This window comes from Cyrtonyx montezumae, unplaced genomic scaffold (assembly GCF_038088225.1).
Source record: "Cyrtonyx montezumae isolate F1298 unplaced genomic scaffold, pur_monq_1.0 scaffold_25, whole genome shotgun sequence".
In the NCBI taxonomy this organism is placed as follows: Eukaryota; Metazoa; Chordata; class Aves; order Galliformes; family Odontophoridae; genus Cyrtonyx; species Cyrtonyx montezumae.
In genome coordinates, this window is record NW_027071992.1 from 11,638,716 (window position 1) to 11,666,003 (window position 27,288).

General features: G+C 36.4%; 1 protein-coding gene across 4 annotated transcripts in view; it reads left to right on the top strand.

Moving 5' to 3' along the window:
• Positions 1 to 27,062, top strand: part of FYB1 (FYN binding protein 1) — a 42,726-nt gene extending 15,664 nt beyond the window's left edge. The window contains exons 3-19 of one of the 4 annotated variants that reach the window (XM_065739916.1): positions 6,350 to 6,500; positions 7,623 to 7,681; positions 8,870 to 8,889; positions 9,657 to 9,703; positions 11,020 to 11,137; positions 12,640 to 12,796; positions 14,031 to 14,163; positions 16,924 to 16,952; positions 18,089 to 18,158; positions 18,660 to 18,800; positions 19,472 to 19,503; positions 20,554 to 20,623; positions 21,917 to 22,022; positions 22,304 to 22,466; positions 25,669 to 25,702; positions 26,800 to 26,831; positions 26,940 to 27,062. In XM_065739916.1, coding sequence (XP_065595988.1) covers positions 6,350 to 6,500; positions 7,623 to 7,681; positions 8,870 to 8,889; positions 9,657 to 9,703; positions 11,020 to 11,137; positions 12,640 to 12,796; positions 14,031 to 14,163; positions 16,924 to 16,952; positions 18,089 to 18,158; positions 18,660 to 18,800; positions 19,472 to 19,503; positions 20,554 to 20,623; positions 21,917 to 22,022; positions 22,304 to 22,466; positions 25,669 to 25,702; positions 26,800 to 26,831; positions 26,940 to 26,962 — 1,385 coding nt within the window. In that variant the 3' untranslated portion in view covers positions 26,963 to 27,062. The remainder of the gene's footprint in view (positions 1 to 6,349; positions 6,501 to 7,622; positions 7,682 to 8,869; positions 8,890 to 9,656; positions 9,704 to 11,019; positions 11,138 to 12,639; positions 12,797 to 14,030; positions 14,164 to 16,923; positions 16,953 to 18,088; positions 18,159 to 18,659; positions 18,801 to 19,471; positions 19,504 to 20,553; positions 20,624 to 21,916; positions 22,023 to 22,303; positions 22,467 to 25,668; positions 25,703 to 26,799; positions 26,832 to 26,939) is intronic. The other 3 variants (XM_065739915.1, XM_065739917.1, XM_065739918.1) reach the window with 3 other exon arrangements.
• The last annotated feature ends 226 nt before the right edge of the window (positions 27,063 to 27,288 follow it).

Here is a 27,288-nt window from a genome sequence, read left to right on the forward strand (position 1 = left end):
ATGTTCTACTTTAAAAAGAGAGGCAAATTTTCTATCTATCTGCTCAGATCTATGATGTATGAGCAAATATTAGCAATGTTTTCTTAAAACTGATGGAGCTCTATGCTAAGTCTTCATTTTCCCCATTTCCCTCCTCCAAAATTTCCCTTCTGTGGGAGCTGACATCCTTTGAATAAAACTGAAAAAGCAACTTCACCATCTAAGATAAAGAAGAGTCAGGAGTGCTGAGAAGAAAAGAAAAAAAATGAACACTGTATTCAAGAATTTTTTAAGGTAGAATCTAGACTCAAGGAGGGCAAAATCAAAACCATTTTGTGGTCTTTGTTTTACGGGTATGAGCAATGTCTCCGGTGATCTTAATGCCTCTATGGTTACAGCATGTCTGACAACAGCATATCAAAAGCACTGAGCTTCAGAAATCTTGCAAGTGTAGCCTGTTTACTTTCAGCAGCTCTGAAGCAGCATAGTAATGGAACATGAAACAATGGCTTGTATCTAAATCAATATGGAGGTTATGGAAGCAGAGCAGAGAACAGCTCTCTGCAAATTATGAATAAAGTAGGAAGTGGGTGATCTGCTGCTGCAAATGTTGTTGCAGGTTCTCAGCAAATTTTCTGTAAAACCCAGAAACCTTCCCACATCTTGCATCTAGAAATGGTGACATGTTTTGCAGTAAAACTGAAAAACGATACCACATTTGAAAAGCAGCTCAAAAGAATTTTATTTTGTAAAATAAATGATTATTTCAGAATGCAGAACTTTTGACCAGCAGTGTAACTTTTTAAAAAATCGGAATCCCTTTTTATTTTGTTAAAAAAAAACAACAACCAACACATTAAATTCATTAAGAAGTATGACATTCCAAGCGTTTATCCTGCACATAACAAGTGAGGTCTCCTTACAGTAGCAGATCATTGTCAGTTTTTCTCTACATTAACAAAACCAGAAAGAGGTGACTTCTCATCATTAGCACACTGTATCAGGCATCAGAGAAAGAGTTCTTTCTGTAGACTAAAGAAGGAGAGATGGTCTGTTTTCCAGGATATGAAATGAAGAAACAGTTTTTCTCCTATATATGCAAGAAAATTATTTCTTATGGAACATGTTTTCTTTAAAATGCATGTTGATACATTTATGGTGAAGTAGGTATGATGAGTGTGAACACGGAATTGAAGTTATTGTGATTTGTATGTCCAGTTTCTTTTTTATTAGTACGTATTCTTCAGCTAGAAATTTCTGGATTGAGGTCTAGACTCTGTGGCCCTATGCCTTAAATGTAATTCATAGCTCCTGCAGTTAAGGTTACAAAAAGCGTCTGGATGTGGTCCTGGGCATCCTATTCCGAATGGTCCTTCTCAATCAGAGTTTGGGCCAAATGCTCTCTACAGGTCCTTTTCAACCTCAGCTATTCTGCAATTCTGTGAAGTTGGCTGTGTGGAGAATGGGGGCCAGACCAGCATTCACAAGAGCATGTACTGCTAGGGAGATACACAGCAACTCTTCTGAGCTAACTGGAATCTCTTACACACAAATGATTTTGAAAGCAAGCAGACGTAGTTGATACAATCCAGCCAAGGTTCAAGAAAAATATGAATAGCTGAAGCTGCACCATCACCTGACAGAATGGGATTGCTTCCTACCTCATGGGTAGTTATCAAAACTATTATATTTCGTCGTTGCTGCTTGATAGCTTAGCCCCAGGGAATCACGAGTTGCACTGATCAGCAATTTGTACCTTCAACTCACAGGAGTTGAAATGTCTTATAATGCTTTTTCTTTTTTTCTTTGACTCCACATGTTCTGCTTTGGTTGACAATTTGATACTGTTCCTCGTCTGTATGCAACGAAACACCCTGATATTTAGGGAGAGGATATACAGATACGTGGCAGTTCAGCTTTGTTAGCACTGAAGTCTGCATCATAAAATTTACCCCATGAAAAAGACTGGGAAGAATGGGTCCTTGTTAAAGCACTGTTTCTCATCAGATTCCTGCCTCATCTCAGCATGTTGTTGCACATGTTCTTCCAGTAAGGAATCCAGGTGCCGCTGGGATTTCCTCCCAGGTCTGCTAGGTGTTAAGGTGTCAGTATCTCAGGGCTGAGAAATGCAGTATTCTGAGGCAGTCATGGAAGACTTTCAGTAAGGTGAGATGGGGTATCTTGCCATTATTAAACTTGCATGTGGCCACGCACAGGGGTGCCAAATAATTTGGTTTATCTGTTTATTTTTTACTTGCTTGCTTTTGTTGTTGCTCGTTTGTTTTCATTAGTTTATCTTTGAATTCACACAGTAAAGCATTGATGTTACTGAGAACTACAGAGGCTGATTTTTACTGAAATTACTTAATGCAGAATACCTGAATGCAAAGGGAAGATGAGTTCTGGCTCTAGATGTTGTTTGCTGCTAAAGATGAATCAGTATTTTTCTTTCACAAGCCTGGAATGGAAAGGGTCAAAATCTTGTGTTCTACATCAAGGCAATTCCAGTGTCCTGAATGTCCTGATGTACAAATGTTCTGTTGGAACACAGGTGACTTCTACCACCACATTGAGAAACTGCTAGAAAAGGCCCTATAAGCCCATAGAACAGCTTATAGTGTTCTGTGTCCAGTTCTGCTGTGAGTGCTAAAGCTTTAAGGATGATTAAAGAAATTGAGTATCAATCACAAATAGCAGCAGTATTTAATTATTTTTATAGAGTTTCGATGTCAAACTTAGCTGCTCTACAGCTGCACATGATTTGAGGAATTAATTCAACTTCATCCATTCTTTCATTTCTTTGTCAAGAACTTCAGTTCCTTTATTTGTTTTCTCAGTGCCTAAAGGCACGTGAAAAAGTCAAGAACAGAGAAAAGGTCATTTGGAAACTGTCTTAGTAATCAAAACTCTCACGCAGTGTTGGTCCATCACATTGTTTCCTGTGGTGAGAGTGCTTTCAGTGCCTACTCAGCCAGGAGGTAGTTTTGATTTAATGTCTCATACTGGCTGTTCAGAGCTGACTTTAATTCCAGTACCAGCACAGAACTTTTCTGAATTCCTCAGAGTACCAAGCCTATGAGACTCAAAAAGAGAGAAGGGGATCAAATTAAATTGTTCCTATAATAATCATAAAAAAATCTATTGAAACATTGTGGTAGCTGTGTCATTGTGAGCCTGTTAACAGCCTTTTCACACTGAGTGTTGATTTCCTATCTCACTCATCCAATTATTTTCAGTATTAGAATTAAAGCATTTTATACTCACAGCAGTCTCAGTATGTGTAGGTGTAGGTAATTAAACCTCTAAATACAGAGAAAAGTCAGTTCTACAGTTAGAGAACAAAAAAGCAATATTTCCCTTATCATGGTGATCATTCAGTTCTTCTAAGATACAAGCAATATACATAGATAAAAACAGATAGGTCGTTTAACGCTTATACTGAAAAAAAAATAATAGTATGACAAAGTACTTAATATAAAATGCATCTGGAGTTCTTTCCTGTGTGGGTTTTTTTTTTGTTTTGTTTTTGTTTTTGTTTTTGTTTTTTCATTTTCTTGGATTTGGCTCTCAAAACATTGAAAGGAGTATCATGCACAGGAACGTGAGCAGGATCATTACCTTAGTCCTAAACTAATCACAGTGAATCAATACTGTAAGACGATGCATAACCATGGAAAAGTTTACATGAGATTGACTGTAAAATACAAAAATTTCAGAGTAAAATCTATACCAAATAACATGGCTATTATGGACAGTCTTTCTGCCTTCATTCTTTGATTAGAATCCACTCGAAAGGAGCCAGCTGCAGAGAAATGCTTACACAGTTGGTGCTATTAATCTTTGTCAGGGACTTTGAGAAATAAGAGATTATAGCTGGTAGCCTCTACAAATAGAGACTTTGAAGAGTTAAATGAGAATGAAATGAAAGTTAAATGAAAATTAGTTAGTTTAGTGCCTTGAAAAAAAATCTAGACAACAGAGAGGATAAACAACTTGACAGATGAATAAGGACAATGATGTGACAAAAAGGTCTAATGCATAACAATTTTGAGACTAGAACACCATTTCTGGGGGGAGTTTTGGAAAAAAAGCTTTTTACTAATGCTCCTCAAACTGATATTTGGTTGCCTGCAGTTCCAAAGCAGGAAAGCTAGAAAATGCTTCCCAATAGCTGGTGCTGGGCTTTAAGCTCATTGCTTCATGTCTTATTTACCACAGAAATGGAGAGAGGGGATGCTTTTTGTTGTAGCTGTTTTATTTGTTTCTTTGTTTGTTTGTTTTAAAGAACAGTTTTTCTTTTCCTGAGACTTTTATGTATTCTTTTTTTCCTTTCCTTTGATCTTGTCATCTTTGCCAAAATAACCACAACTCATTCAGTATCTCCAGGAATTCACATTTTCAAGATCTCTAATCATTCCCACTGTTCCTTGGGCTCTCTCCAGCTGGCATACATTATGACTGCTGCAGTCTCCTAAGTACTAAGAGAAGGTATTATCTCACATTATTTTGTAGTTAGGCTTTTGATGAAAATTGCACTTCTGGCTTTAAAGTTTTATGATCTCACATATTTTAATCTCATCAAATTTACTTTTGTTGATATTTATGTTCAGATGTTGCTTCAAGGAGCCATGAGCTATTGACTCTGCTTGGAGAGGGAGCCTGGGTCAGGTGGCCCTAACAGCCCCTTCCCAAGCTGGGTTGTTGTCAGGTTTGTGATTTTTGCCAGCGTATTGTCAGTGCAGTGCACTTGCATGGGAAGAAGGAGAGACTGTGCAAGTCTGTGGAAGATAAATTTTTTGAGAACTGCTGACATGCAGAAACCATGTTTAGCTTATCTAAACTCACAGCAGTTATAAATTGGAGGTTATCAGGAAGAAGTACCACTCATACACACGTGTCTAGCTCTGAGCAGCAAATGGCTGGCCAGCACTGTAGATAGGGTACATGAAAAATTGTTTGTTCTGATATTTGTTACCAAACATAGGTAAAGTAAGCCTAGTATAGCAGCTTCCCTGCCACATTCATGTCTGCTAATGTAAGGACATGAGAATAATTCTTGCTCCTGTTTTCTGCTCCAAACAATGATCTGAAGTGGAGAAATGAGGCACAGTATATTCATACTATCCAGTGTTTTACTGTGTAATAAAATATTGTAATACAATTCTGGCTCCTCATTCTGTCTTATGTTACTGTTGAAAATGACATCATCTCAAAAGAGACAGGTAATGGGATTCTTAACATTATTTTGTACATGCACTATGGATAAACTAAACATTCTGTTTTATAAATTTACAAAACCAGAATCTGTACAAGAGCTTGTACCATTGAATTTCAGACTCTCAAACAGCTATGAAAAGCTCTTTCAATAGTCCTAAATTTCAGTCTGGATTACTAAATGTTTGTTTTGTGTTTAAGCCACATTCTTTTTTTTCCCAACACTCTGAAGATTATTCTGCTCTTGACAAGATTTTGATCTCTGCTACATAGGTGTAAACTTGAAGAGAATCTCCAGAAGATGAAAGGGTTCTTTTTGATTGTTGTTGGTTTAACTGAAATGTGAATACTTATTCTTTCCTACTCCTCTCTTTTAGATTTGGTTGGGCTCTGCTCCATACAGCTGGGAAGAATTCCTTCTGGGTAGCTTTTAATCCGCTAACACTAGTTAAAATATAATCCTGTGCTAAACATCATGGCATTCAGGCAGTGATTTTGTTTGAATGTGTGTGAGTAACTTCTCTGAATGTGAACTCTCAAAGCAATAGTTTAGATGGTTTTGGTCGCTGCCTGTGCGTGGAGCATGCATTCAGCACAGTACATGCGCACACCAGTCTACTCTCACAATTATGGCTTCTGTGTTTCTGCTGCACTGCATCATCTTGTTTTTAAGACTACACCTGTTTGTTGAGGGTTTAGCTTCCCAGACTGCTTCTTTTCTAGTATGGGCTTGCCAGTGTAAAAAAATAAGTCCAGTCTTCTATAGCTCACATTACAAATCGACCTGAAGGTGTACAGAGGTCTCTACAGCTTTTAATCAATACCAATAAGTCTTTTCATTTGTAATCTCTTCCCTTTAAGCTTTGTCTTTGAGCAAGGAAAACTCCAGCATGGCTGCATCACTGCTTCTGTGACACTGATCTTTGAAGGCAAACTGTAGAATTAAATGATAATTTGAGAGCACAATTACTTATACAGTGGACAAACTGATGTTTTATTACCTAATTCATGTGTCTGCAAAAACCTTTTCAAGGACCACTGTAGGCATTACATTCTTCTAGCAGAACTTGAGGTTTTCATTTTCTATCCTTGAGCTGTTTGCTTGGTTAATTTAACCCGTTCTGGGTTTTTGTTTGTTTGACTGTTTGTTTTTCAGGCCCTAAGAATGAAGGGTTTAAACAGATGGCCCCTTCGCCAGCAGCAGCATCCCCACCTGCCCCTCCTCCACCTGCCTCTCACCCATCCCTGCACACCCCTGCAGCACCCAGCCTGCCACCCAGAAATGTCAAGCCCAGTTCTGAAATAATGTAAGTGAACTTAACGTCAGAGGTCTTTCATCTTCCCTCCTATTTCTGCCTATTTGTTCACCTAGTAGCAACTGAAGGCCGTTTCCCAGGTTGCTGGGCATTTTGTTTGTCTTCCCTTTCCCTGCCCCGTTTGGATTTTCTGTTAGTTGGGATTCTCTATTCCTTTAGTTCTTTCCCTAGGTAGCGTTATCTGTAAGAACACTTTCTCTGTCCCTGGTAAGGGGGCAGGGGAGGGAGCAGACAGACACCTTAATGGGTTTTGTACTCCAAAGAGTCTCGTGCGGTTGCAGAAATTCAGCTGAGTCAGTCCGGGGCATTTTTCCGGAGGGAAGGAGTCAGGAGAGTCAGTGTGTCATAGCTGACACCCTACCGTGCAAGCGCAAGGACCTGAGCTCAGCGGTGGCTGTGAAACCACACCACGGAGCGCAGCCTGGCCGGCCGTGATAATATTAGAAACCTCTGTTTTTGATACCTCGGTCTTTTTTTCGCCCTTCTTCGAAAAGCCGACGGGTAATAGGGAAACCTACAGCGGCAAAGAGGCGAGAGAACTTCTTTCTGGCGTGCAAACTGACCGGAAACAAGCTGAGGGTAATATCGAGCTCTCCTCCTGCCAGCAGCTGGCTTCAAGGAGCAGACGGGAAGTTATCTCGGAGCCAGCAGCTCCGCGGGCTCTGCAGATGCTCTCCGTCCCCTCCTGGTGGCGGCAGCGGCCGCGGTCGATCGGTGTTTCTTAGGGGTGGTCCGATTCTCACCTCCTTGCTCCCGTGACACCTCTCTGATGAGTGAATAATAGGGTCGATAGTCCTCGTTCGACGATTATAAAGAGTTCCAAAGTTATGCCATCTGCCTATTGTATTTCCCATACCACACGGTATCTGAGCACCTTCAGCTCATTTTCTCCATTCATACTCAGGATCAAGGCATCCCCGTGTGAGAAAGTTAATCACAAGACAAGCAACTTTGGGAATTGCATGTGTACCTAAGGAACACATGACGTTCAACAGAGCGCCCTGCCATTCTATAAAATAATTGAAGAAAGCACCAGAAAAATAGAAATACGGAAAATGCAACCATAAAACCATCTTTATAGCTTTCACATGTTCCCATTTGTGCTATTTACAGAAACCCAGATGCTGAAGAAAATTACGATGACGTTGAATTTCTTTTACAGGGTAGGATGGGTAAGTTTTAATTAATGACATCTATACGAAGCTGTAAGCATATTGTATTTATAAGGGAAGCAAATGTATATTGTAACAATGCATTTGTAAGTTATTTGTGTAACTGATTATGCTGGTACTGCAGTTTTATGGGTAAAGTTTTTCTCATAGTAGCTGTTTTATAATTAATATGACATACTTTCAGGAACTGCTTTAAATATCTCTCTTCCGCTCTCTTCCTCTACATCCCGTTTTTCTTTTGTTGTTGTGTTAAGTATACTGGGACTGCAAACTACCAGATTTTAAACCCCGCACCCAAATGAATGCTGTTCTTTCAGAGCCGAAGCTGTGTGCTCTGGTGAAAGAGGCATGGTTTTATACTTGATTAAGAAAATAATAATATCTTGATTGTGCTTTTAGTGGTTCTTTCTGATCTGCCTTCTGTAAGAGGCAATGAGTGGCTGTGTTGTACCAGGAGCAGCTAGAGGAGCAAGCAGATTGCAATACAAAGAGTTTCAGTCTGCCTTCTGATCTCTCCTCTGGAGGCATCATTCTGTGCCAGGCATAGTATGCGTTCTTTAGCATGATGGCTATCCGCACTGTACAGCAGTGTGTGCTCTGGAGCTGCAACTAAGCCCAAGCTCTTTGCTTACCTAATGTACCAGTACAGGGTGGAGGAAGTAGTGGATTCAGATTTCCTTCTCCTGCAGCCCAGGGCAGACACTGGCTTATTAGAAAAAACTTTAACCACCCCCCAACCCCCCTCCCCCCCATTCAGGTGCAGGACTGGTGCAAACAAGTTGTTTGTGGTCTGCTCTGAAAGACTACTCTGTAAATCTATAATGTTTATTTTCTTGTATAAGTAGACATTTTTTTGTATAAAAACAGCATAGCTAAGTTTGTCAGTGTCACCAAAGAATCTTGAAAACAATTTTTTCACTTTTAAAAATATGTGGTGAAATATGCTATTTGTTAGAAAACAGAAGAGGAAGTAAAACGTTTATGACAGGTGTATCTACTTCACAGTGCAGAAAAAAAAAGCCTTGAAAAGCTCTTTTCCCACTGTCAAATCCTCACTGAAGCAAGAGCCTATATTTATTTCCAGTTAATACCACTGGTGTTTTATCAGTCTGTAAAGAGCTAACACCAGAGTGAATTGCTTTTGTACATCTAAAAGATAATATCCTGTTTTTTATTTTTGTTAAACAGGTCCTGGAAATAAAGATGGGGTAAGTGTTATCCTCCCTAATAAATTTACCCTTTTTAGTACAAGTTACTTCCAAATAATTAGAAAATTAATTGTGAAATGAATCCAGACTGTAGAAATACTTATTATGAAGGGCATAAATAAAACTGTGTAATTTGTCAATTGTCAAAGCTGGCTTGACACCTGTACTTGTTCTTAATTTTTTAACAAAAATAGGTTAAAAAAAAAAAAAGGAAAAATAAAACCTTCTATTTCTTCTGACATCAAACTTCACTGAACTTTCCCAGAAACAATTACCCTGTTCTATTCTAGTAATAAGTGACATGCATCAATTAAGCACAGGTTTGTGTTGATGTTTGCAAGCACCTGGCTGCACTAGGACTAAAACAGGTTCTTGGACCCTAATCTGACTTCCATTTAGATCTCTAGCATTCCAAACTGGAATGTTAGTTACTGCTACAAACAGTGGCACTTTCATTATGGTATTGTAATAATCACTGCAGATATAGGCTTTCCAGGGCTAGCACTGTGATTAAAACATCCAGTTTTGATGAAGCACTGTGCTAGTGTGATAGTAACAATCCAGGGCTTTATAGCAGTGATATCATAAATACAAAGTCGGGGGGAAAAAAAGACTGGGTCTGAAAATGTGGTAACTAGATTTGAGAAGATCTGAATTTACATCTTGCTGTAAATGTTTTGATGTAGTCTGTGTGAAGTTCATAAAATAGGTGCATTTTCTTCTTTTCAAATGCATCTAAGCCATTGCAAATGATTTTTGTGTTATAGGACCAAGGAAGTGATGGTGAGATGTATGAGGACATAAATGACATCAGGTATCAATTTAAAACCCTGTGGCCTATTTTATCTTTATTACCACAATCTTCCTAGAAAAGGTGCTTCATCTGGCATGATGGTATGATTTCATTGCAGTAGCTGCCAAGCATTATTGGATTCATCCATTTCACTTACATAAAAACATGTGATTAATGTGAGCTAAATAACAGGAAGGTCTGATTTCTGATCTCATGAACATGTATGAATCACTATTTGGAATTACAGCTTAGAAGCAAAAGTTCAGCCCCCTTGGTATGATGGTCCCAGAGAGATTCTTCTGATGGGGTTGTTCTTACTTTGTATATAAATGTACATAAATGAATTTGTATGAGTGGCTGGATTTACAATTCTCATGGCCCAAAACTCCTGGCATTTCTGTGGAGCTGAAATCAGAGCTCTGCTCACCCTTTAGCCCTTCATTTTGGGGAGTGTCTCACTGCACTAATGGCTAAATATATGGGATTAATGATATGCCAAGATGTAAAGAAACACTCTAATTCCTTTAGAATAAATAAGGCTCTAGAGTTCCTACACCAAAATATTGTTTCAGAAGTAGAATGACTTTCAGCAATAATTTCTTGTTGAATTCCCTTTGAAGTTAGATAATTTTAAAGCAATATAGCCAGAACAAGTACTCCTCATTCAGTCTGTACTTTTATTTGTAATTTGTTTTGTTTTGTTTTGTTTTATTAATTTGAGAACATCAATTCAGCAAAAGTATTGATAAAGGAAGAAGAGGGAGCCTCACTCAGTTGGTTCTATGGGTCTGCAGAGCATAGCTTTTCCAGCCAATCTTCTGGCAGCAACCTGCAAAGCTGTAACTGTAGACCTACTTATATCCCCACATCTTAATACCACCCAGCATGCAAGATATAGCAAGCAATGTACCCCGGTGTATTAGGCATGCTTACAGTGCAATGCATTTTATGAAGACCATTGGAATATCTTTCAATTAAGTTTTAAAAAGCATTACACTGATAGTTCAGGCTTCGTGAACCACTGATAGCCTGGGTATGTATTTGGTATCTATATTGCTACTTCTCCAAGCTTGCTTACCAAAATTAGCTCAGAGACATTTGGATGTGCACATGCAGAGCCGGCCTTCCTTTCTGCAATACTGTCCTCCTGCAAACAGCTGCTGTTTACATATGTGGAATAAGAGGGAGGGCTGTTTCTTCTACCTTTTGCAAGCGCATTTGGGTTTAGAATTTGCATCTTTGGTTTCACTGGGAGAAGCAGTCTTCCATCATGTGTAGTTGTTTGTTGATGTTGGGTAAGAAACCCTTACTGACATTTCCATCTTTCCTAATTCTAGAACATCGAGGGAGAAAGAGAAGAAGTCGGAAAAGGAAGAGAAGAAAAGAATGGACCAAGAAAAGAAAGAACAAAAGGAAAAAGAGAAGAAAGAGCAGGAAATCAGGAAGAAGTTCAAAGTAGGCAAAGTTGTTTTGTAAACAGAGCGAAGATGTTTAAAATTCATTAATTAGCATTGCTGAGTTAAAAATAGTTTTGCAGACAGCTAAGAAGTGTATTTGCTATGCTAGGTAGGTCAAGCACCTGGATAAATCCTGAGTAAAATTTTCATCTACCCTTTTATGTTTGGCATATGCCTGATTTCAGACTGTACTGAGGACAAAGATGTTTTTTCAGTGTTTATGCTGTTTTCATTAAATTCCCTTCTGTTCTACTTATGAAAAGAAAAAAAAAAGCCTTAAAAGCACTTCCATTCACTTCTTAGTTTAAAATAAGTTTCCTTCACTGAATAGCACCATAATCCCTTTATGAAAGTGGAAACTGGGGACCACATACTTCATACTGTTTGCTTAACTGAAGCTGGATACAGCTATATTGAAGCCCTAAGAGATTTCAGCATCAGATAGCATCACTTGCTATCTGCCCTTGCCTTGATCTCCACCCCTAAGGGACTTCAAGCCTAAATGGGCTTGGGGGGAGTATGATGCATTTGAATGGGAGCTATAGTCACTGTCAGAGCCTAGGAACTGAGTTATGAAGTAGTTCTTTCTACTATTATTTTTAAGTAGCTGGTGTTCAGCATGCTCCCACAGTTAACAAAACTGCCAATCATTTTATTTTAATTGATGCCTATTTGTGATGTTCTTGCCGTGTTCCTTTTGGTTTCATAGTGCTTAGTGGATGGATTTATTTTTTTCCCTTTCTATTATGCTCTGTACACAGTAACGCCATGATGATTCTACCATGTCATGGCCTTGGACTGGTGAGGAAAGACAGACGTGAGCTGAAGAGCAAATATTAAGGGAAAATATTAAAAGACAATAATAATAGTTAACAGTGGGTTAGCTGATGTTTGCCACAAGTCTACTTTGTATGGGAATAGATATTCTTAAGATAGCCTATAGTTGTTAACAGCCAAATCTTTCTGCAGGACTACTGATATGGTAAAGCCACAGATGTTAAAATCCTAACAAGTTTCCTCTCAACACATTTGGATTCTACCAAACTGGGTGATCACCTCTTTGAGATGTTTGTAGGATCACTTATAAAGCATAATTTTCTTCATGTAACTTATGTGGAAGACTTTTTATAATCTTATTGGAGATTTATTCATATCAGCAGTTCTACTGGAACTACGCAGAACTGCCTGGTAGAATCAAATACAAATCTGTATTGTGAGAAACAGCTCCACAGGTTAGCCTGTTGGTTTTAGTCTTCTATTTTTGTGCTTCTGACACTCATTCGGCTGCTTTACTGCTATGCAGTTGCCTTCTCTTTTAATACCCAGTTGTAACTAGTTTGTAAGTTGGAAGTAGAGTTGATGTCTTTGTATTTGTGTAGAGTATTTTAAATGTCAGTGAAACAAGTTATCATCACGATAGTTATTTTATCATTTGTATGAATCTTTGGGAAGGATTCACTCTACTTTTCCACATCTTCTTTTGTTGTTTTTTTGCCACAGTTAACAGGACCCATCCAAGTCCTTCATCAGGCACGAGCCTGTGTTGACAGCAAAGGAGGGAAGAATGAACTTACTGTCAAACAGGGGGATCAAATTGAAATCATTCGTCTCACAGACAACCCAGAAGGAAAGTGGCTGGGCAGGATAAAAGGATGTTGTAAGTTCTCCTTCTTGACCATGCTCCTCAGTGTTTTCACCATAAGACAGGGAACACATGCACATGCAGCATTTCACCAAAAGAAACACTTTAACAAGACAAATCACCAAAGCAGCAATAATCACTACCACAAACCCTGCAGGCCTTACCTGGCATTCAGAGCTCAGTTCATAGTAGCAAGTTATTGTACAGGATAATGTAGCATCATCAACAGGTACTACAATAAGTTAGGAGCTGTTCTAGGAATACACTGGGATCTTCAAGGACCTGTTGAGAGGTAATTCAATATCATCCTTCAAATTAACATTAGAATTTGGCTATGTGCAAGTAACGATGTTGGCTTTTTCAAAATGGTCTATCAGAAGTAAAATGGCTGTACTTAAATGAGAAGCAGAGAATAGAAGATCTTACTTTAAGTGTTTGTTGTTTTTTCTCACTGATTTCTAAATTGTTATTTCTCTGAAATCTAAGTTTCTCTACTTGTATTAACAAATTCAGTGGATCCATGACTATGATGAAGGATTTGGCTCCTGGGGTGTAGCAAATGCATTAAAAGATGATCCATAAAATCAACGGCATCATTAAAATCGGTGAAAGTTATTAAAAGCACTGCTTTAAATTTTGAGGAAATTAAAATGACAAGTTCAGTATGGATGCATACATATACAACTGGACACTACCAATTGGGAGCTTTGTAGTATTGGGCATTAGAAGACATTAAAGAAATATTTCCTACACGAGAGAGGAAAAGAGCTTTGGGACAGCGCAGTAGGGAATAGAATCACTTCTCTTTAGTTAAATTCCACAGTGAGGAGGATTGCAATACATCTCCAGTGTGTCTACCACCCCAAAGCACAATCCATGCAAAAAAAATGAAGTCTCTCCTTACATCCTGTCAGAATCTTAGTCGTGGACAGTCCTAAAACATACCAAAGTTCACAGCGGTCCTAAGGTCAGCTGACAGGGAGCTTGCACCAGCTCTGACTCTTAGAGCCTGCTCAAGAAATTCTTCAGCTCTAGATGAGAACCAAAGATGAAGTTAACTTGACAGAAGCTGAGTAGGGCTGAGATGGATCTGAGGTCTGTACATACGTAGGCAGATAGAGTGACATATTTACATGAACATTTTCAAAGGTTATTCAATATAACTTGATCAGTGATTCTGAATCTTCTGTTAAAATCTTTTTACTGCAGGCTTTAAAACTCTGTATTTAACATGGTTTCATTTATTTAGATGGATACATTAAAACAACTGTAGTGGAAATTGATTATGATTCTTTAAAAACAAAGCAACAAACTGTTGTGAAACAACCAGAGATTGACCAAGAAGTATATGATGATGTTGGAGAGCAGGACAGTATGAGCAGGTATGTATAAGGAACACATTAAAGGGAATCATCTCAGCCAGCCTGAACAGGAGAAGTTTTACAACTACCAAGTAGACTTTTTTCATAAAGCAAAAACAATTATTTGTATCAAAAACATGTCACCAAGCTATTCATTCTGAATTAGTCAGAAGGGCAAGAGTGGACTCTGTGGTTCAGTATCCACAAGCACTCATCCTCAAGAGGAATCCTTGCTGTCCATACTGTATCATCACAACTATAAAGAAACAAAACATAAAGCTTGCAGGATTTGCAATTTTCTCCCCTCACTCTCATTCCTTACTCTGTTTCTTGAAGTCATAGGCTACCTTTTCTGACATGTAAGAATAAAAATCTCCAGAAGCACTCACTGTGCTGTAGAACTTTTTATCACCCTCACTGCTCTCAAATGATAAGCCTTATTACCTCTCTTCCTTTTTTCCATTTTTTTCATGCTCAGAGAAAATTCCTGTAGATCAAGTTCCACAACTAAACAGTCCCCAATGCATGTGAAATGCAGCGCTATATTGCAAACTCTCTCCTTGAGCATTCTGTGCTTTTAAAGTCAAAGAGAACTGCAGCTAGGTAATGGCCATCTCCAGCTGATATAAAATTTACTGACAAGGTATTTATGATCTTGTGATAGGAGCTGGAGCTATCACATAACCCAACATGAAGGTAGTAACTCTGTTACCTGGCTTTAATGTGAGTCTGTTCCTGTCACACAAAATAGCAAACCAGTGATCATTCTTCATCACATATCCTGATGTGCAGAATCACATACTCTGGAATTCAGATAAGAGGTCTGTGTGCAAACATAGAGGATTTCAGAGTGTATGACTACCATCATGCAACATTCAGTTATTACATCTGGTTTTAGTGCTTCCTAGCATTTTAGCTTAGTGACTTGGCTGGAATAAAATGACTGCAGCTGTCTGGCTGGGTCACAGATGATCCTCAGCTGCTAGAACTGCCTCATGAGCTCCAAAAGCAGCACTTTGAAGATCTGTCTTTGGGTTGGCATTCTTTAGGTAACTAATACCATTTTGCACCTGATATTTTTGCAGGTTGCTCAGTATCAATTTCCCTCAATGTGCATTGGTTTCATATCATAGTAATGGTAGTCAGGAGAGTTATTTGAGTTATTCTGGAGCATAGATACTCAAAGTGTTAGGTGCTTCCATCACAGAAGTTTCTTTGGCCAATCCATTTTGCTGTGTCAAGCACTGCAATTAACCATCTCAATGCAAGTGATGTAGGAAATTCCTCAGATTCCTCAAACTAAAAAGCAAACAGGAATACTTATACTGTTGCATATTGAAATAATAGTTAAATGAACCTGCATGGTTGAATGAATAGCTCATATTCATTAAATCCTTTAAGTTATATTTTGACATTTTTATCTTCCCTAGTGATAAATAGCATTCTGTTGAGTTCATGAGCATGAGTAGGTGGAAGGTCTGAAGTGCATCAACATGTTTTTAAATCACTGTAAGAATGACACACTAAAAAAAGCCTCTTTACCAAATAGTAATATCTCATTATCAGGAGTATTATTAACATTTAAAATTTAATTAATGACTAGGGCTGCTGTATTTCAGTAGGTCCTGGCACAAGAGTTTAAAAAAAAAAATCTCACTTTGATGTATAAGTTTAAATAGGGCTTTGACCTGGAATTAATCTCAGTTACTAGGAACTTATCAGGTTCTTTTCAATTACTGTTAGAACATCACATTAGTACAGAATCCTTGAAATTCTAGCATCATGCAGTCAGAGGTTTAAAGCATCACCTATTAAAAGATAGTTGAGCAATAAGTTTGTTGACTTATCATCTAATCTCATGAAAATTGCCTCATAAAGGGTGAATCTAGAGGGTGTAGATGCACTCCCATGTGTTCAGTTAAATTATTATATAATTTCCATCCAGTTCAACTGCATGACATCTAGAGATCTCTTACAACTCAAATTACCCTATAATCATAGATTATATTTTGTTCTTTAGTTTAATTACATCAAAAGCAATAGAAAATATTTTCCTAATACATAATCAGTTAGTGGTTCTAGACAGTGGTTTGCATCACTTTGCAATTAAGTGAAAATGCAATAAATTTCCAATAGTATCAATTAATAATAATTAGATTTAACTGTGCTACAGATGTGAAAATGTTCACCAATATGTAACTTCAAATATCTGCTTAGATTTATGCAAATTTCCCTTCACTTACAAACTTCCATGTCCCTTTCTCTTTTATATTAACTGTATAGGTTGTTGATAACTCTCTTATTCCACTCTGAATTATTGTGAATGAAGTTCTGAAATATTTTTCCATCTATTTTGTAATGCACTATTTCCACAGATAAAAACACAACAAAAACACTACATTCCTTTACCTAACTCTGCTAAAAGTTAATCTCTCCTCATCTAAGAGCTAATTCACTTGTGAATTAGATGACATACTTTCTTTAGCATTACTGAGAGTGCACCTACTTTTTGACTGCAAGAAGTCAGCCAGCGAAGTGAAGGCAGAAAGAAAAGCATAAGTGACACATTCAATGCATGCAAGCCTGTGCCTGAGCCTTCAGCACAGAATTTGTAGCACTTAGCCTGTAATATAAATGAATATCAAAATCAAAAGGTTTAGAACTAAGAGTCATTAAAACAAGAGGTAATGATGATGTGTTGTTTTGTTTTCGCTGGTGTTTTGTTTTGTCTTCCCAAAGAATTAGTGTCTTTCTCTAAAACTTCTGTTTTTGTTTTTCCAGTCAGAGTGGTGGTCGAAATGGAGCTGGAAGTAAGTTTCTACATATGCTTTTTGGGGAAGTTGTTTCTGTACACTGCTTGCCTCCAGGCCTCTGCAGCTTCCAAATAATGCAGTAATTACACATAATGATGCTATGTATTAGGTAACAAGCAACAAAAAGGAACTACAGTGGCCAAATTCACTTTCTTACACTCCTGTGCAAACTTGGATGAAAATGAATTTGTCTTCACGTACAGTGAATTGGGAGCATGCTAGATTACAGACCATTAAGATATTTTCATGAAAAGGTAAATGACCTTGCAAGACAGGAAAGACAGATATAACCAGAAAACAATTAACGTGACCTAAAGATTCTGTGCAGGATAAATCCAGGTATGAAACAGCTATTGGTATTATCTGCATTAAACTTGCATTTTGATGGCAAATCTAAGGGGAATGTCAGTTCCACCAATACTCTGCAGTCCTAACTGATATATCTGCAGTAGTTCCACACTGTCAAAAACACACATTCAGATCAGTTCCCTCTTTGGTAACACATATATTTATGTAGCATTCTCTGTTTATCACAAGAGCACAGCTCATCTTCTCAGCTTAAGAGTTTAGATACTAGTCATGGGAGAAGCATCCCCTGGCAGTCCTGAATGAAGCTGCTGCCAGATAAGTGCAGATTTCACTAAGATCTCTGACCAGGGTCTGGAACTGGGTATGGAAACTGAGATAGTCCTATACTGAGGGAGGTGGGGCTCGGAGGTCAGAGGGGCGACTAAAATGGGGAGCTTGCAATGCACTCGCCTGTAACTCCCGTGGATGAACACAAGGTGTCATCTGCTTGAAGTGCTGGTTTGACATCTTCAATCATCACGCACATAAACACACAAAAAAAGTCATCATAACAAATGGGGGGAAAAAAAAAAAACCTGCTGAGAATTTTATCAAATATAGTGTAAATTCATTTGTAACTGAATTGCTGTGGGTGGCATGCCCACCTGGGATTTATCTCAACTACTATTTTAATAATTATGCTCTGTGGATTTACAGAAAAACTTGATTTATAAGGATATTGCATAGACTTTGCACAGACATGTGACACACTGAGGCCAGCAATTAGTACAATTTTCAGCAGCATTAAATATAAATACATTAATTCACTCTTTGATCTCTTAAAGAGATGTTCCCACCTCCTCCTTCTGATCAAGAAATTTATGATGGAGTTGATGACACAGATGCTGCTCCAAGGTATGTGTTTATAACATTTAAATATTTGTGTTTAAATTTTGGGATTTATTTTATTAAAATCTGACATACAAATTAGCAACAGATGGGCTTTACAGCGAGTATAGATCAGGTAATACATGAATCTAAAAAAAGGTTTATTTGGTCTTTAGTAGAAGTTTCATTTTGTGATTAACTTTGCTATGTCAGCAAAAGAAGCTGCAATCTTGAAAATCACCAAAGAGACCAAATAGCTCTGTAATGAAAACAACATAATAAAGAGCTAGCTTGCTACATAACAGAACAAAATAAGAAATCAGGTAGATGAATGTCTATAACTATAAATATATCTGTGTGGAAGACCTAAAATACATACAGTGTTTTAGGCAGTTAAGTCTCCTCATTTTTTAGTATATATAGTGTTGACATTAATGATAACTATGTGCATCAATGAAGAACTGAAACTGGAGCATTTAAAAGGAATGTTACATTTTACATTGTGATAATTGCATGCATACTCCAAAGGTCTGTATCACAGGATGAAGATAAGAATGATATCTGGTCCTGGGGAATCTTGAAGAAGCTAAAGGTCAAAGATGACAAAAAGAAAAGTGTACGAGAAAAAACAACCAAAGTCAATGGGGCAGAAGATAATGGAGATTTGTTGTAAGAGTCTGCTAGGAAATCAGAGTGCATATTAACTAATCCTAATAAGGCATTGATCACATGCTACTAACATGTTCTTACAACAGCCTAATGAATCATACATCACATTGCAAATCAGGACAATATTTTTCTGCAAAAAACATTGATCTCCTTTCTTCTTGCCTTCAGAATATGATTAGTATGCTTACACGCTGTATTTGTCGCATGACCCTAATAACGAAAATATAACAAAATGTATATACTTTTTTACAATATGCCCAAATAATGGATCATCTCTTCCACTCCGGTGATGCAAGATTCTTCTCTATTGAAATGGATGTTGTTCACCAGTACAATGTAGCTGACATAAACTGGTAAATCTAGTTCCACCAATCCAGATTTTAGAAATATTATATCATCGAGAAAAATGTGAAGATCATCCTCGTCTCAGCTTTCATAGTAGTTAGGTCAGCAACTAGTGTTTTTACTACCATCTTTTCTCACTTACTTCTAAACTAGTTTTCAGTGGTAAAAAACATTTGGTCCTCGACAATTGATAGTGCCAGCAGGTCTTAAAAATGCCTTGATGTTACTTGGAGCCCTTCTGTTGTAAGTGTTGTAAATGATGTGAAAGGCCTATTAATGTGATATAAATATTTAATCGGCACCCTTTTTTTCTTTCTTTTCCCCAGCAGGTCTCCTTCAGCAAAGCAGTTTGGAAAAGGTAATTAATAGTCTATTGTTTTGTTCCCAAATTGATTACTGACTTTTTTTTTTCCTGCATATATTACTCTCTATCATGCTAGTCACAAAAAAGACATCCAAGGAAGGAAACAGGATTTCCCATTACTTATCCTGCTCTAGCAAACAGATTTCAAATATTGTGTCTGATTTGGCTACAGATGAGGAAGTACTGATACAGTACAAGCTTCCTAGAAAACAATTAATGCATTTTTAAAGAAGGCAGGATGCTTCTATGGAAACTTCCAATTATTCTTTTCTTTTAACATTAAATGTGTATAGATACACTTGGAAAGTAATTGTTAATGAGAGACTTCAAAAGCACATAGAGATGCTTGCTGTTATTTTTATCGCTTGCAGCGTTGTTGTAAGATAACATAAACTCATAAATATCAGCTCAGCCATGAAATAGCAAACTCTCACAAGAGGTTGCTGCCTGAACTGAATTCTAAACCTTTTATCTCCCACTGTGACTTTTTTAAGCCATGGATTTGATAAGTTGAATAATTGCCTCCTTTCTGCAAATACTCTGGATGTGATTCAAAGTATATTTTCATGGTAAAAATCCTTTCCACAACTTTGACACTTGAAGGTGGCCTAGAAATTATAGTGTGTGTGAATCATATCCACTTTGAAGCAATGCTACACTGACCAAAGTATGATAGAAGAGCTTGAATGTATATGAAAATAAAATTCTAAAAATATACTTTAATGCAACACAGTGGGAAATAGACTAATTAAAATGAAGATTAAAGGCTATTGCATTAGCCAACATGTGCTAAAACTTGTTCCAGCTTAAGAAGATTAAAATATCAGTGAATACCTATTATTATTAATAGAGTCTTATTCTGAAAAGGGCTGCTTAACTATGTTTTGCTCAGCAGATTGTGCAAAACAGAGGGCCCACAGAAAAGGATTAAATACAAGACTTGTTGCACTTTCTTGTCAACTCACCTATACTATTAAAGACTGTAGCACAACTACTCACGGATCGCATAATAATTTTGCATCTCTTTAAATATCATTGTTACAGATTGTGGAGACAGCGATGTTTATGACGATGTAGATTCCTCAGATTTCCCTCCTCCACCACCTGAATTCAAGCAAGTGAAAATAAGAATTACTGTTCTGACTAGAAATCTTTAGAACACTGACATATTTTTGAAGTATTTACTATAGGTTGACTGTATGCTTTATTTGATGGTGTCAGGTTTTGTAGTTGTCATAAAACCCTGCTGTTGGCAACAGCCTCCATTACAGATTGAAATGATAATTGTGTTAAGAATGCAGAATAAATAATGAATGTCAACAAATGCAGCCACTGATGAACAAAAGGTAAAAGTGAATGTGTGTCCTAAAAATCCTTAATTGTAGATTCTCTGCATGCAGACCTCTTCCAATTAAAATCTGGAGACTGCTAAGATAAGTGCTACAGTATTTTATGAGAAAAGGAGATAGTCTTCGACATTATCAGTATGAAACACATCTGGAAGTGTAAAGTTCAACTTGGAAAACTTTTATCCCTGTACTGAGAATTCACAGCCATCTCTGGAGTACAGATGTGTTATAAGCATTTGTAGAGCTGACTGCAACTTGTCACATTCTGCTGTCACTGATTTCTCTCAGGTGGAATTGCATTACACAGATTGTATTACAGTAATCTAGTCTGCAGTATAAAAACAGGACATAGTCCACCTTAAATCTTAATTACTTTAAACATAGTACATTCACTATCAGTAAAACAATCTGTAATTCAGAGCTCTGATTTTAAATTCACAGGTATAGCAGCAGGAAAGGAAGTTAGGAAGTGAAACCTTTCCATGAACAGTGGCACAGATCAACATGTCAGGAACGTGGGGAAAAAAAAAAAAAAAAAAGAACTTGAAATGTAATGCAGATTCTCTTGAGCAGCAAATTCTCATGATGGATGCAAGGGATTAATTCATTCATGAAGAACTAAGATGCTCCAGCTACCACCACAGTGGGGCATGTGTTATTTATCCTATTGCCCAAAGATAAATAAAATTGTCACAAAACTTGTCCCTTGCTTAAACATTCTAAAGTGATGATTACTGTTTTTGTGAACTATTTTGGTAGATGAAAAGTTCTCACAGTTGTGGTAGCAAGATACTTTGAAATATTCTCCATATTCACTACTGTAATAGATAAATTCACATCAGAACTCATGAAAAAAAAAAGCTGAAAAGACAATCTCAACTTTTTTTTTTCCTTCAGTAATCAAATCTGAATTGTACTATCCATATTATTTTTCTAGAGTAAGAGAAACATACCGAAGACACATGAAAGGAAGTGCATTTTCTTTAGAATTACTATGAAGGTTGTCAGTATCTCAGAAGTGTTACTAATTTTATTTCATGTGTAACCTCTTGTTTTAGTTTACCAAAATCTGTGAGTCTTGGAAAAGGCAAATCAGATGAAAAGTATCCACAAAAGCTTAAAATGACAGAAAGAGAAGAGAAAGAATTCAGAAAGAAGTTCAAGGTAAGTTTTCTTCACATAAAGTATAAAAACTAAAATATTAATATGGTATTCTCTAATGTGTATCTTCTACTTTGTAAACAATCTATTAACTTGACTTTAACAGGTAACCTGTAAAAACAGAGATGTAAACATTTGCAAGTGCATAAACATTTATTTGCCTAGTTTTCAAAAATCTAGGAATAAATGAGAATATATTGCTATAAAAAAAAGCATGTGCATTAGTTTTACACTAATGTTTTTTATCTGGCTTCATTTTGTTTTGTTTTGTTTTGTTTTTACAGTTTGAAGGTGAAATCAAAGTTCTTTACTCTGCAACCACTGTCCAGGATTTGCCACAAAGAAAGTGGGGATCTAAAGACTTGCAGATTAAACCAGGAGAGTCTCTTGAAATTATACAAAGTACAGATGATACCAAGGTGCTGTGCAGGAATGAAGAAGGCAAATGTAAGTTTTAAAAACTAGCTGTAGTACAGAATGCATATACTATATATAGAATTGCCTGAGAATATATAACTTGAGTCAGGACATGAAAAAAATACCTATTTCCTGTCATACTTGAGTTGAGCATGTTTGTCTTTGTCTCGTGGTTGACAAGAAGTATATTGTGGTTATCTTTTTATTTTTACTACTTACAGTGGGTCCTCACATATGTTGAGAATATCAAACCTTAGAAAACCTAGAACTTTAATAGTCAAGAGATAGAGAATGTGAGAGAGAACACTTTGCATCATCAGACAAGCAGACATTTTTACTATTTCCATCTTCCTCCATTTTCTAAAAAGATTTTTAGAAAGCAGTGGTACCACACTAAACCAGGTAAAATAGTAAAATCCTTTCTGCACTTCTTGGAACTCTTGCCCATTGATTTCAGCCAAGGGAAGATTGATTATGGTATTCTTGCTTTGGATTCTCAGAGCTGGAATTTAATCTCTCTAGCAGGCAGGGAGGGAAAACTGCTGAGGAGTCTTCCCCTGCCGGGCCCCAGCTGATCCAAGGCATATGTCCTTGTTGGCATCTCTGCCTGTTTTGGGAACTGCACAAGGCCGTTCAGTGTTTCTTTGAAACCCTTGGAAAGATTATGCATTGGCAAAAGTGTTTGCTTTTTTTTTTTTTTTTTTTTTTTTTGGAGAAATCTGGACCATCTACTTTTGGTTTAAATTTTTTCATGCGCTTGTGTTACAGTGCTTTTCAAATCTCCTCAATATAATTTCACAGAATAGAGTATGTTCAAAGTGGCAGCATCCTTCCTCTCACCTTTACCTTTTACTATTAACCTGTGTAGATGACAGTACAATGCCTTTTGCTTCTGAAGAAGATTCGGTCACTTTCTATTTCTTTTCTCTCTGTACTCATCTGTTACAATCCGGAATATAGCCTTCTTCCTGACAGGCCTACAGGAAGAATTTCTTGCATAAAAACACGTATGTTTTTCAAAATATGAATTGCTTTAGTGCAGTTCTCAAAGTGGGTCTGTCAATGCCACATTTTTTGAAGCAAAATAATAGCAAAGTAGAAATTAGTTCACAATGTCTGTTTTCCTCACGTAATCTTCAAAGCTTTTCAGATAGTGACAGAAGATACTGCTTTGCTATGCATAGAAGAGCAAAACAAATAAAAATATCCTCTGTGAAAACTTCTGTAAAGATTTCTGTCAATTTTCACCCTAATTAGTAAAATTCAAGTCCTACTTTATGGAGTTGTGGTTATTTGCTCTAGTTGGAGTATCCTCATATCTTAAGAATATTTTTTTACTCTTTAAAGCCCAGATAACCTGAAAATTAACATTTATAGATGGTTTGTTACTTCTTCCATTTGGTCTTTAACACACAGAGCCCCTGTGCAGCTTTGTGCCTGTTCACAAGTGACTGAAAATACTTGGCTCCGTGTTCTTTGCAATACAGCAGATTACACGCAGTTAAACATTTCCAACAGGCAAAAGTTTTAGCAGAATTTATGTAAATATCCCATTTTCATGACTGTGAAGATATAAATACAGGCAAGTTAAGCAACTATTCTTTCATAGCTGCAATCTAGTCTGAAATTCATATAACTGTTTTTTGGTTTTCTTAGCAACAAGAATTTGTATCATTTTCTCTAAGAATATATAAGTTTTAGACACCATTCAACATAAAGAAACTCATATATTTCTTAATTGTAGGGAGAATGCATTATGGAGGCTTTAACTAACACGACATATAGAGTGCTATTAAGGTTATTTTTCACTCTGTATGTATTCTCACAACTGATAAGTAGTAAATGGTAGCTAAAGCAGATTAGTGTCAAATGAAATATTACTATGTGAAAGTAATGCTTTTCAGGCAAACTTCAGCTCTAGCACAAGACAGAAGTTTTCCTGAACAGCTCAGTATTTTTAAGGTACTAAGGCAAGAAGAAATTGCTTATTTGTACTACACTGTATAAGATTGGTAATTAAACAGCATATTCTGGGAGGAAAAAAAATTACATATTTGAGATTTATAGCAATATCTAACTATTTTCACGTTGAAATACATGAAGTTAAAATGAGTTATATATGTGCGTCTTTATGGAAAAAGCTTTGTATAAGAATTAATTATTATTTGCAGTACTACTTGGGATATTAGTCTTGCCAATACAGTAGTGGATCTTGTAACAGGGATTTTATAGAGGGAAATTTAACTTAGGAAAAAAAAAAAGTAGATGAAGATTCTTTATTAGGACAGTCATGTACATTCTTGGAATAAAAAAGGAAGATATTTATATGTCTTATGTATCAGAAAATTTCACGTGGAGGAGGAAACATTTCTTTAAGTAAAACTAAGTTCTGAAGATTCATACCACCAGATACACTAGCAGAAAACTGATACTTTTGAATGCAGTGATTCCTCTCAGTGCACAGAGCAGCAGCATCTCCAGAATGCAAAGGAACTTTACAACTGAAGCTAATACATTTATTCTAAAACCAGTGAATACACCACTGTATGGATTATTAAAACACTGTTCTAGTGTGCCTATTTAAGCCTCCTACGGAATAAAATGGGTAAAGTTTTTGCTCTTCAAGTCAAACAAAATTTGACATTTTTTCTTTATTCTAATTATTACAAACATACTAATGTTTACCTACAAAAATGTAATAACTGTTATGGCTTTCTCTGTGGTTATATATGTTATAGCAATTGACAAGTATTTCAGCTGATGTCTTTTACCAAAGATGGCAAATTATATTTTTCCAAGAGGTTAAATTTGTCAAAGAAGAATTTGTACAGTTTTATCAGATTTCAGTAGCAATATAACACAATAATTGGTGAAATCACTACTGAACAGCTTTTCTAACGTATTTTCAGATTATTCCACAAAGACTTTTTATCAGTTGGTACAGATAAAACATTTTAAACAATCACAGCTAATAATTATTATCTGGTATATATATATCTTAAGAGATATTTTTGTCCCTGTAGGAGATCCATGTTATACTAAACTAGCAGATAAGTGTAATTAAACAATTAAAACTAAGATGAGTACATATCCAGTGTACACCGTTATACAGCTACATGTCTTCCTACCCAAAAAGATTAAGAGAAAATGGCATTTCACTAGTGCTACAAAGAGATCAAATATCATGACTGTTTAAATTTAACTTAAACACATGTATATTTCAATTTTCTAGATGGCTATGTTCTGAGAAGCAATTTAGTTGAGAAGTAAGTACAAAATTATCTTTTTGAAACATTTATTTTAATGCTATGCTTTGTTCTGAACTGTTTGTTAAATTAATATGAAATCTGATTATTTCAATATGTCATTCCTGTGCTATAAATCAAGATATTTTTATGGAGTTTTGATTTCTCAAGAATTAGTCACATACATCTAAGCTGGAAATTATCCAATACCTTGTTTTTCATTGCTTAATGATAGATTCTGGTTTAAACATGAAAAACAGCATAAATTTAGAATTAGCAGGACTACAATCTATTATTCAAGCCAACATTAATGTGATTAAGTGCACTGATGCCAATTCCAAATGTTTAACTACAGTGGACCAATTTTTCATTAGGTTTATTTTTACTTCAGTCTTACTGGGATTGAGCAGATTTGGCTTGGTGTTGCTGAGAATAATTTTGTGGTTCTCATCCAAAATCTTCATCAGACAGAGCCTCTCCATTTCCTTCCATGTGCTTAGTGTTAGATCTCTAAATATTAAATCAGATGTCAATTTTAGAATTCAGGCCTGCAAACACTTACACATGGGCTTAACTTACATATATAAATAGCCTTATTGGCTTCCAGGCGACTGTTCAAGTGTCTGAGTGACATAGTTTTAAAAATTCCTTCTCAGAGAACAATTGTCATACATAGAACTTATGTAAATTCATTATTCAAAAATCTGCTTTTCCAAGATCATTATGACATATCTAAATACAGAAACAAATAAGCATTTCAGTTTTTTCCAATGTTCTTTCCCAATTTTGATTTAAAAGAAGTCATTCAGTCTTTTGTTCTTAATGGAAATGTTACTATGAACTTGATGGAATAGCTATTCTAAAACTTAGTTTAAAAATACTTTAATAAAGCAAAACTTTAGAAAGAAATGAAGCTTCACCCTTAGCCGAAACTGTTCTGGCTTTACCTTATTGCTCAATGCTGATTTGTTACCATAAGGGTAACACTTTGCTAATCAGCAAAAGAATTATATGGCAGTGTCTGCACCACTGCTACACCATTTCATATGTTTAGGCAGATATTAATATCTGATGTTTCAATTTGAAACACATTATTTTACTTTTTTTCTAATTTACAGTGATGGAGAGATTTATGATGACATTGGTGAAGGTACGTTGAACATTTCAATTGTTACAATTATACATTAAATTACAATTAATTTTATCCTTGAGTCAAAGTACTAAATGCTAATCTTTCTGCATTTTATTTTCATTTCAGATTGCATCTATGATAATGATTAATGCAGAATTCTGAGAGTAAGAGCTTCATTGAAGACCTAAATCTGTTTTGGACTTCCTACTTGTCAAACAAGAGAAGTCATTAAAGATCATTATAAGTTAATTGCTTATGCTCTTCTAAATGTGCAATATTTGGTTTGCATTTTTTTATAATTTCAGGGTTTTGTTCTCAATTACTTTGTAAGATATTTATATTGCCATTTATGAGAGCAATTCAACTTTGGGGAATATGAACTGAAACTAAAGTTACAATCTTCCATTCTACAGTGTTGACAATCTACATAAAAATAATTCTTCAATTAGCTGTGTCCAAAGAGGCCAACTCAGGT